This window comes from Siniperca chuatsi, linkage group LG14 (genome assembly GCF_020085105.1).
Source record: "Siniperca chuatsi isolate FFG_IHB_CAS linkage group LG14, ASM2008510v1, whole genome shotgun sequence".
Classification (NCBI taxonomy): domain Eukaryota; kingdom Metazoa; phylum Chordata; class Actinopteri; order Centrarchiformes; family Sinipercidae; genus Siniperca; species Siniperca chuatsi.
Window position 1 is genome coordinate 3,915,209 of NC_058055.1, and position 12,129 is coordinate 3,927,337.

Below are 12,129 nucleotides of genomic sequence, written 5' to 3' on the forward strand. Positions count from 1 at the left end.
TGCACTATCATGTTTGACTCTTGTATCTGAACGGTTTGCTGCGGTATCTGTTAAGTATGTAATTCAATAATAAGAATGAACATGGTCTTTATGTGGATAAAGCGAGGCTGGGTAAATGAAGTGCATGGAAGGAGAGAATGAGCGAGCAGAGACAGATGCAACCAGAAAATAAGACGAGGTCATTAATAACAGTTTATTGATAACAGAATCACATTTAAAGAAGAAAAAAAAAAGCCAGTGCTTTGAATTGGGATGGCACAGGCAGTACCGGTAGATGGCAGGATGGTGCACATGATGCGTCGACTCTGTCATCAATTTACAGCATGAAGGAGAAAAGCCGCGCGCTGCCTTCAGAGCCTCAGGTCGGTGCGTAATTAGGCAACACAGTCAGAAGTTCAAAATCGATTAATGGTACGAATTGTAGTTGTTTAACTTGAAAATAATGACCAGGGCGGATTTATTTAAAGTCAGTCAGCACGTAGCAACGTTTCAGCGACAGAATTAAGACATCGGCCATACAAAGAAAAGCACTTTTTGTCAGGAACAGCCTTATTTTCCTCTTGGCTGGATCGTTTATGAGCACTAAATGCTATATATCCAACACACGTGAACGCAGCTCATCCCAAACCCGGATGTTTTGCGTCAGGATATTGAGAATAAACCAGAGAAATGTCGGAGGCTTCGGAGTTGTGAGTCAGGCGGTCAACCTAAATCAGCTGCTGTCGCGAGTGGTAGCTATATTTTGAAATTAATGGCCGGAAATTCCATTTCTAATTTGAGCTAACCTGACGCCGTGTGAATGGAGTTGGAGAACAGAGCAGCCACAAAACCACCATGAACAGTCTACGTTCTTGACATTTCTGATCAGATTTGTGATTAGTGCGTTCCGGTTCGTGCTGCAGGATGCTTCGAGAGTCGTATCCCTTCGTGGAAGACAGTTTCAGCCGCTTCCCGTCGCAGAGCAACATTTACGGGCTGTGTCAGGCCGGGGAGCAGGAGCTGTTAGCGGCCACTCTCAAAGGGAAGGTGCTGTGTTTCAGATACCAGGAGCTGCAGCAAAAAATCCGACCTGTGGCCAAGGAGGTGCAGTTCACCTACATACCAGGTACTCACCGGAAGACAGCAACACTTACTTAAAATACAGCAAGAACATGGGGGGTCACACTAATCTCTATAAAAACCCGCATCAGAGCAGGATCAGTTCTGGATAAACGGACTGTGGAGGAATACAGACGCTTTCATCGGCCCTCTGGGAATATTAAAGTGATCGGTTTTTATTGTTTTGTAACTAAAATGGAACATGGGTCAGCTGAATCAGACCTTGTGTAGGGGAACATAAAGCAGTAGCCAGCACACAGGCACATCACATGCACAGGCCACCTGCAGCTACCAAGTTCTGTACTTGACTGCACTTGAGTTTTTCCATCCGCTGCTACTGCAGGCCTATACTTCACTCCACGTTTCAGAGGGAGTTGCACTTTTTACTCCACTACATTTATCTGACAGATTTAGTTACTAGTTACTTTGCTGATTAACATTTTACATACACAACATATGATGAGCTCATAAAAATGCTGCATTGTTGTAGATTAAACTACCCAACAGTATATAAAATAGTTAGCTCCACCTCAACCAACTACAACAGTAAACTGCTATTACACAGTAGTGCATCAGTAATAATAGTTCAGTAATATAGAATATCACAGCATACTGACAGAGTTAATTTTTCTACATTGCATACTTTTACTTAAAATACTTTAAGTTCATTTTGCTAATAATATTTGCATAGTTTCACTAAAGTAACATTTTCAATCCAGGACTTTTACTTGTAATGACGTATTTTCCCTGCATTTCGTTGTGGTATTCTGAATACTTCCTCCACCGCTGCACATATACATGGCCTACATGCTAATTGTGAGCTAAAGAAGTACAAATAAACACAAAAACTAAGTAACTGAAAAAGCAAATAGTACATAAGGGAAAAAAGGGGGGGAAATTAATTATGATATAAACATAATTTTCAAGTTTCATTAGATAAGGTGAAAGGTACTGACTATATACATATCGTAGTCTATACAGCCAAATGTACCATAATTAAAAGAATCAAAGATAACTGATCAATACAGCTGTTATACTATTGTAACTAGTATAACAGTTGCCTTCATAAAGGCTGCATTTAGTGTTCATACTGTTTAAAGAGCGGGACATTTTTCACAATCCGTATGTCCAGATGTCTCTTCCCAGATGTGCTGAACAGTGACAGCTCCTGTCCTGAACCGCTGCCTCCTCTCTGGTCCAAAACTGTGGCACGCTAAGAGAAAAAATACTCCACATAATGAAAAGTCAATGTGAAGCTCACCTTTTCATGAGTTGGCAATTTTAAAATGTCCTCCTCATAATTTACAATTACACATGCAGCAGCCACCTGTCAATTAAAAAGACATAGAGATCATGTGTATTCAGCTCTGCAGCCTATTTGGATGACTGTATTCAGGTGTTGGGATAGTAAACTTATTTGAAACAGTTACTTAATAATTATTACACCATGTTTATTTTACCTTTATCCACTGAGTTTTGACTGCAATCTTCATTCTGTCACAGTCTTTTAATAAACTGGTAGTATGAAAGATAGCAAATTTCAATTAAAATGTATTTTCTGCCTCAAATAATCTGACTAAACCAACAAGTCATGGCCCAATCTGTCTTTGAAGTAGAAAGTATACTAATCTTCGTTCTTTTAGTGAGGCAGTTTTTGTAACTCTGTTGTCTTCCATATATGTCGGTTGTTGGTTGATGCTGAAGATTTGATCCTGTCTTCTTTATCTAGTTGATGCAGAGATTGTATCAATTGATGCCTTCAACAAGTCTCCACCCAAAAGAGGCCTGGTGGTGGGCATCACATTCGTAAAGGTATTTTCATATTTAAGTTCATGTGTATACTTTACTGTAAGGGTTGTAAATCCTTTCTACAATTATGGAAGCATTGTTAATTATGGCTCAACTCCTGCAGGACTCTGGTGACAAAGCCACACCGTTCCTGAATATCTACTGTGACTATGAGCCTGGCTCAGAGTTCAACCTAGAGTCTATTGCACGTGAGTGAAGCAGCGTCCTGATGTGTACGGTGCTCTCTCTAACAGATGTTTCACATGCTGATGTTTGTGTGTGTCTCTGAACAGAGAGTTGCCTGAATCTGGAGTTGCAGTTCACGCCCTTCCAGCTGTACCACACAGAGTAAGTTTGCTGCTGCAGGGCTGTGATACACTGTGAGCCAGTGAACATACATTGCCGAGGTGTTGAGCAGCTAACGTTGGGGTTCACTCTGGCTTTTCACACAAAGTTGACACTGAGTTCAGTTGCCATCGTAACTGCCGCTGCAGGCCAAACCTGCAAGGAGCAGGTTTTGTTCAGGATTGCAGATCAAAACAAATGAAAGAACCAACTCCTGACCAATCAGTTGTGAGGAAAAAAATGAGTCACCATTCCTACAGGATCCCAGAATGAACAAAATACTGCACTCACATTACAGTGACAAGTACAAATGAGTGACATCATTACAAACCGGTAGACAGGCTTTGCTCTGCAGCAGTTACACTGGAAATATAGTAAATGTTTCCAGTCCAATCAGCGTCCCACTGTGGTTATAAAACATGGCCTCTATAGCAGGGAGGTAATTGGATGTAGTGTCAGTGATGAATAAAATGTACAACTGAATATTATGAGGCGACTTTGCCATTAGAGAATGTTTTTATAGACTCAATGATATGACATAAATAAAAAGTACAATGTGCCCTAATAACACCTTCATCAAGGCTTGTTTTCTTGACATATTTGTTTCTTTAACACATATCCATTATCTGCAGTACTCTCCTCTACATCAACAGCACATTATGATTATTGATTATAATAGAAAAACAGAAACAACAACATTCTAATTCCAACTACTTAACAAGTGAAAATGTCAACCGCGTATAGAATCCTGTAGAATATATTCACACTCATTTCTAACTGTTTTTACTATACATAACTGTATTATTTTCATGTCTTATATTCTGTGCTGTGCTTAACTTTTACCTTACTGCAACATTACTTTTATTGCTGCAATGAATTGCTGTTTCCACTATTATTACCTAATGTCTTTCCTGAGGGTTCATCTTGTATGAAATACTCCACTCTTGATAGTGCTGCATGAATGACTTCTATTAATAACTTCTGACTTAACTGTGAAATTTTGATCAGACTTTATACAAGTACTCATGAATGGGTTTTAGTGTCTTCACGGCCATCATATTGTCCGTCAGCAGCTTCTGTACAGACAGTGTCTGACAGAAAACACGGCAGAGTGTATCTGGATAGTAAATGTCAGCAACCCTTTCTCTCCCGGTCAGAGTGCAGTGTGACGATGGAGGCAGAGAGACAGTATTTCTGCTCAGTGGTCATGACCAGAGGATCCACCTGTACAAGGAGGTCAGATCAGAGACTGGATGAACGTATGTGTGTGTGTGTGTGTGTGTGAGACAAGATTTTGACCAAAACTTGAAAATGTAGATTTAATCCTTTCCTCTTTTCAAAAGTAGAAAATGTAATAACTCATTATTATTTTATTATAATTATTTATTTAATTCTAAAATATTTTATGTCCTTTAATTACATTTATTTGTAGTAAATAAGTATGATTTTTTTTTTTTGCTTTTCAAAATGAATAAATTATATTATAATATATTTTACAATATTATATTATAATATATTTTACAATTAGATATACCAAAAGACCAGTACATTTGTATGGTCTGCATCATCAAAGCAGCATTCAGCCTGACTCTCCTGTTTCCAACAGAACGCCTCCCTCCACCAGTTTGAAGAGCAGCCAGTGGAGAGACTCTTCCCTGAACTACATCAGCTGCCCAGCAAGTTAGTCCCTTTGGCTCTCTTTGCTCTGTATCTGTTATTGTCGGACTGTGTGTGTGTGTGTGTGTGTGTAAGTCGCTCTTTTTTTTCTGTGTTAATCAGTCTCATGATTTTCTTACATAATCCAATTTACTTTATGCTCAAATCTTGACTCAAAAGACTATTCTGTTCATGCTCAGCCAGTGGGTCAGATATATACAAGAATGCTGAAAGATAAAACCCCCCATATCTCATTTACAAAGGCACACTGTAATGGAGAAAGCACGACAGCAACAATGTCATTGCAAATAGAAAAGTAAAAGTAACAAAGGACAGCAGCGATATAAAATGCCACAGACAAAGAAAAGAGAAACAATATTATTCACAATAAGGCAATGAGACAGTGTATAGAGTAGAAAGACAATGGAAGTAGAAAATCACCAGCATCAATACTGCATATGAGCTAAAGGCAGAAAAGTGATGTTTCACTACTGTCCTGTCAGTAAGCAAATACTGTACGTCAACACATTTGCTGAGCTGAACGTACCGGTATGTATGATCCATGTGTGTGTAATGCTTGTGTTTCCCCTCCCTCCACGCAGTGTGCTGTGGTTGGATGTGTTGGGTGTAGCTGGTGGCCGACGACTCTCAGCGTTTGGCTGTCAGAACGGCTGTGTTGGACTGGCCGTGGTCAACCAGACAGGACCAGGTGAGGGAGACCAAACACAGAATAATGGTTCTCTGAGATTCAGACAGGTTCGGCTCACATGGCCTTTTCACACAGTTTCCCTCCAAAGTGTGATTGAGGAATACCGTGAAGCCACCCTCCCTTCCTCCAGGAGCGCTGAACACATCTGTGCCTTTGGCCAGACCCCTATGGCACTGCACACCCACACAGGTGTTTTCACCTCTTGTGGCTGATTAGACCTCTGCTAAGGTTGAAGGGGGGAATTATGTGGGGTCACTGGACTCGTATACTAATAAAATGAAGGGGTAATTTGTCCCTATCAGGTGCATTGCCATTCAAGCACTGCCTGTACACACTCACACAGTCCTGAGAGAAGGGGCCGTCCCTGCATTCACCTCATCACACCAAAAACGTTCAGCCTCCTAGCTTCTGACAACTACAGTATCTCCCACTTGGTGAAAAGAACTACAGAAGTGCCTACAAACCTGTGGCAAAATGGCTGCCAAGCCTCCATCACTGTCAGTTACATCTAAATAAAACCCAATATTAAGACTAATGCAATCGATTCAGCTAATGTAAAAGGAGCTCAACACGGTTTGCGTGTATCTGGTTTCGCTTGTTAATGAACTGCTACAAGTGTGTAACACATTTAGGCTATTTGAATAGTGTGACTACAAGGTTAGCAGTGGGGCTAGTAAGGGGTGAGCAGTCCAGAGTTGGAATAAGTTTCCGGCTCTTCCCATTCTGCTGACATTGTGTGAGTGCAGCACACAATGTCACACCCTCCTTCACTCATTCACTATAGGCTTTATTCACAGCAGACATTTTGATTTGTCATAGTAGGAAAAGCCCCGGAGTTACTAATAACATAAACAATGGCTCCGTTCTATTCAAGTGTCCCAGTAAGGCCGCATTCAGACTTGAGCGCTGTGTGAAAAAAATGCAGCCCTCTCATTCATTTGACTGGAGGCGGTCCAATGGTGCAGCGGGGGTGCCAACGCAGGGGGCTCCATCAAAACAACACAGGGGCGTCCAGCAAAAAAGTTGAACCAGGCCTTACTTTTGCTGCAACGCAACTTGACGTCATCCAGCAAGTCACAAATACATGCAAGCGCACCTCCGTGGTGGATTAGTTTGTAACGTGCACGCCGTATTTCTACTGTTTACCTTGAGAGTGTTGCGACGAAAGATAAGATAGTTGTAAAATCCTGTCTGTCTTTGTATTGTATTGCAGTGCTTTGGCATCTGATAAGTCTTTAAAGCGTTTCTTTTACTCCAATTGGACTTCCTGGATCGTACCCCCACCAACACAGACACTGTTTCCTGTCTGAATCCACGCTAAGCCCTGACAGTGTGACAGTGAGCCAGCATGCACAATACCAGGAAAAGCTAAATGGATTCAGCCATCATTCATTTTATCATTAAATGTATTCTTTACACATGTGTCATGGCTGTACATTCTGCATCTTTGAGTATGAAGACTGGTCCTAAATTCCTCTTTTCAAAATATTTCTCTTTTGTATAGTTTCCATCTTGGTTCTGTGTTAAACGACTACAATGTTGCAATGATGTTGCAATCATGAATATACTGTAGGTGTGTTTTAAGGATATTGTGTGTTTTTTATCAGAGGTTTTGCAGAGCTGGCGGTTCCAGTTTGACAGTCCAATTTCTACAGTGCTGCTGTTCCCTCTGAGCTGCCAAACTGAGCCCAACCAGCCCGGTGGAGAGAAAGGTTTGTTACTGGTCTTAGTTTCACGTCTTAAGACCTGTATCCCTGTGTGTCTCTTCTTCATTTTGCTCTTTTTGGATATGCACTGGAACGTATGTCTGGCCATCACTGCGGAAAAGTTTGGATTTTTTGACTGCCTGTCTGTGTATTTTCTTTTTCAGGTGTGGAAATAGAAAGCTACAACCTTCTGGTAACCAGTACTATAGAGATGGCAGTGGTTTACAGGTCAGAATCAGATAACTTTATAAAGATATCACTTGGTTTATTGCATTTTCACTCAGACTTCATCTCTGTGGTTGAGAAAATGGCTCCAGGCTGAGTTCAGAACAGAGTGTTATTTGTGTCTGCGTCTGTTTTCTCAGAGATGTCCAGGAGCGAGGCTTGTCTCGCTCTGTGTGCCTCTCAGAGAGTGACCAGTGGGACGCAGTGCTTTGTGCTCTGGTCATTGACCTGGATTTTGACGGGCAGAAGGAGGTGCTGTTGGGAACATATGGGCAGGTCAGTGCTCCTCTTTACTAATGGACTTGATTGATAGTACTTTAAAGGATAAAGCTGGTGATATTCTAGATTTTTATACTGTCAATGAATCCCATGAAGTTACTTTCCGACTTCTTCAGCGTGCCTCTGGCTCTCAGCTCCAAGCCCATTGGTTCCTACTGAGGACATACAGCTTTTTAATAAAATAAGTCTTTCACTTTTAAATAAGGCTCATTCATTTCCTAAAACAGCTGGTCACTGTAGTTTTTAAACAAACGTTGCTCAAACAGGAGGATTTGTTGGGGACTATTTTCAGCTGCAGATACATAATAGGACACTTTTGTTGTCCCTTTTCAGGCATCTGATTAGAATGGCCGACTGATGTGGTGAGATGTTGATGATGGCAATGTTATCTGCTTTTCTGCCACGCAGGAACTTCTTTGTTATAAATTCCAGCCGGCAGGGAGAGGACAAGATGGACAGTTTCAGCTGCAGTGGAGGCGGAGCTTCAAGAGTCCTTTGCTGTCCATCATCTACTTAGATTTGACCGGGGACGGTTTGCGAGAGCTGGCTGTCCTCACGCTAAAGGGACTGCATATCTTACAGGTACTGTATGTAGCAGACAGCTCTGTTACAGTGATCCATGATACTAATAAAAGCCACATCGTAGCTTCCTGTCAGGGTCAGAGGTACTGATGCTGACAGCTGCTGTGAGCCTCCTGTTGTTCTGCATATCAGCATAATAGATAGCTCATCTGCTTACAAAGTCAACACAAAAGCATGAGCTTTAACTGGGAAAAGATATCCTTTCTAATGGGGAGGTGAACTGAACTAGCATCAAGTAATTGCTGACATTGACTGGCCACCAGAAGAAATTGCAGCAGAACTGATAGAATTGATTTTACAGGCCCTTTGCCTGCTTTGTCTCCTGTGTTCCCTTGATCTGGGGTGGCCTGTAATTGTCAGTAACGATCCATTTTCACATCAGAATCAGAAATCAGAATCGGAAATACTTTATTGATCCCCGAGAGGAAACTCTTTCGTTACAGCTGCTCACTATCACGTCAGTGCACACTTGAGAATAGAACGAATAGAAGTACTAAGCAAATCAAAATATAATATACTATAAAACAGGTAAGATAAATGAATTACTAAGTGGATAAAAAGTATAAAAGCTAAAATAAGTGTAAGTACCAAAGTGGATTTAGAGGTTGATAAGTATGTATGGTATAATAATACAATGTAATAATATAAGTAATAAGTAATAGTGCATGAACTGTCAAGTTAAGTGTAGCTTATTAAGATTATTATGAGACGGTGGATATTGCACAGCAGTAATAGAAGTATGAATAAATATCAATAAATTAAACTGAAAACAGAGTATATTGCACCGGAGTATTAAACAGAAAATATTGCACAATTATTTCAAGTATTGCAGTGATGTTAATGGTCCAATGTCCAGTTTAGTGACTTAGGGCCATACAGACTGACACTTAGAGGGAGGAGTTAAAGAGTTTCAATGACTTCCTGTGGCGCTCTGTGGTGCATTTTGGGGGGATGAGTCTTCCACTGAAGGTACTCCTTTGTTTGACCAGCACGTCATGGAGCGGGTGGGAGACGCTGTCCAAGATGGCGTGTAGTTTGGCCAGCATTCTCCTCTCTGTCACCATCGCCAGAGAGTCCAGCTCCACCCCCACAATGCCACTGGCCTTACAGATTAGTTTGTTGAGTCTGTTAGCGTCCGCTACCCTCAACCTGCTGCCACAGCATGCAACAGCATACAGGACAGCACTGGCCACCACAGACTCATAAAACATCCTCAGCATTGTCCGGCAGATGTTGAAGGACCTCAGCCTCCTCAGAAAATAGAGGCGGCTCTGGCCCTTCCTGTAAACAGCTTGAGTGTTCTTAGCCCAGTCCAGTTTATTGTCCATATGTAGTCCCAGATACTTGTAGTCCTCAACAATGTCCGCACTGACCCCCTGGATGGAAACCGGGGTCACTGGTGCCTTGGCCCTTCGTAGATCCACAACCAGCTCCTTAGACTTTGTCGCATTGAGCTGCAGATGGTTCTGCTCACACCATGAGACAAAGTTCCCCACCACAGCCCTGTACTCAGTCTCATCACCACCGCTGATACATCCCACCACAGCAGAGTCATCAGAAAACTTCTGAAGGTGGCAGGACTCTGTGTGGTAGCTCAAGTCCGTGGTATAGATGGTGAAGAGGAAGGGAGAGGGGACAGTCCCATGAGGAGCCCCAGTGTTGCTGACCACGCTGTCCGACACACAGTGCTGCAGGCGCACATGCTGTGGTCTGCCAGTCAGGTAGTCCACAATCCAGGACACGAGGGGGGCATCCACCTGCATCGCTGCCAGCTTCTCTCCCAGCAGGGCAGGCCGGATGGTGTTGAAAGCACTGGTGAAGTCAAAAAACATGATCCTCCGTGCTTGCCGGCTTGTCCAGGTGGGTGTGGATGCAGTTCAGCAGGAAGATGATGGTGTCCTCAACTCCCAGCCGGGGCCAGTAGGCGAACTGAAGGGGGTCCAGGAGGGGTCTGACCATGGGCCACAGCTGTTCCAGCACCAGTCTCTCCAGGGTCTTCATTATGTGGGAGGTCAGTGCCACCGGTCTGTAGTCCTTGGAGCCACTGGGACGCGGCGTCTTCGGCACAGGAACGAGGCAAGATGTCCTCCACAGAACAGGGACCCTTTGGAGACTCAGGCTCAGGTTGAAGACATGTTGAAGGACTCCACATAGCTGAGGGGCACAGGCTTTAAGCACCCCGGGGCTAACGCCATCGGGGCCTGCAGCCTTGTTTGAGTGGCGTTTCATCAGCTGTCCTCTCACCTGGTCAGCAGTCAGGCACACAGCAGAGGTTACAATAAGAACCACAGAAGCTTGAAAACTAAAAGAGATCCCATATCCAATATCTAATAAAGACATAATGACCAAATACTTCAATAAAATGCTTTTCATTAGCTTTTTTCCATTAAATTAGGTTTTTCAGCTGTTATGTGAGGCCTCTTGTAGCATCATTCTCCATCACTGAGCCGTTGAAGTTGGCCAACAACCCTAACAAACCCCAAAGAAAAATGATTGCCATGATCTGCTATTGAACAATAAATATCTCACTTCGTGCACCATTTCAGCTTTGTCACTCTCACACATCCAATACCAGCTCAGCACAATCCCCAACAAGACAACCACTGTACCACTTCTAAAGCAAATGAATCCAACAGACTTCCTCAAATCTGTCTTAAATACTGTACATCTCATTTGATGTTGTGTTATTTTGTTCCCTGTCTTTTTAGCATACTCTTACCAGCACTGCTGATTTGGTCCTTGATCGGCTCGCCCAGAGGGTGTCAGTGCTGACAGCTGGCTCTGAGCTGGACTCAGCCACAGCTCAAGACACTGAGAAGAAGGATGTTCCAGCTAAGAAAGAGGAATGTTAGCTCAGACGCCATCAATTTATGAAAACCAGTGCCTTTGGTTTACATGTCGAAGTCCCACTGGCTCAGAGGGAAGTGTTTGCCTTAGTTCCAGGTGTAATGTGAAGGATTTTCTCTGGACTATTCCTGAACACTTACATTTAGTTGTGATGACAGACACTAGTTAAAAAAAAATCAAACATCACATTTGCCACCAAAAACAGTAACACTCTGTGGTGCAATACTGAATGTAGGTAAAAGAAACAGATTGAAGAGCTCACATTAAGCTATGAGGTGATGTGCTGTAGATACTGTAGTGTTCACTCATGTGCAGACAATAAAGACAGTTTGGTCTATACAGACCGTTCTGCTTGTTTGTTGGGTATTTATTGCCTGTATTGTTACTGTGTTCTTCCTGTAATTAATTTGACTTCATATTAAATTTCTGAATGTTTTAACAAGTCGACACAGATGCCAATGGAGTGGGATTATTTCACTTCTTTCTAATGCAAACTTCCTTTGTGACAGTAATGTCTCAGGATAGTGACACCTGTTACTAGAGAATCCCAGAAATGAGTGGAAGTGTAGGCTACTGGAAGTGCACCGTTGGCATGTATATGTTTGGATTTTTGTGTTAGAAAAATAAATATAGTGAAATAATACTGAACATAAGATCAGATCACTTAACACAGGCACGTTTGTCATTGCTTAGTATTACATAACCATAGGTCATACTTCTGTTATCAGTATACCTGAGGTGTTCTGTGTTTAGGTTCTAAAAAAACTAAAAAAGCAATGTCGCAACATTTAGGTAAACTATAAAATGAGGTCAAATCAATTCAAATGTTTGTTTAGAGACAGTGAGATGAAATGGAAAAGCAGAGGCTTCAGTCCATAGATGATCTCTGCTTTA

The 12,129-nt window shown here is 42.2% G+C and overlaps 1 protein-coding gene across 1 annotated transcript; it reads left to right on the plus strand.

The window, feature by feature from the left end:
- Nucleotides 1–363: 363 nt before the first annotated feature.
- kptn (kaptin (actin binding protein)) lies at nt 364–11,579 on the plus strand. The gene is made up of 12 exons (XM_044222071.1): nt 364–1,105; nt 2,828–2,910; nt 3,011–3,095; nt 3,180–3,234; nt 4,389–4,467; nt 4,838–4,911; nt 5,490–5,596; nt 7,204–7,308; nt 7,467–7,530; nt 7,668–7,803; nt 8,215–8,388; nt 11,097–11,579. The coding sequence occupies exons 1-12, from the start codon at nt 904–906 to the stop codon at nt 11,238–11,240; spliced, it is 1,308 nt and encodes a 435-aa protein (XP_044078006.1). The 5' UTR covers nt 364–903; the 3' UTR covers nt 11,241–11,579.
- Nucleotides 11,580–12,129: the final 550 nt, after the last annotated feature.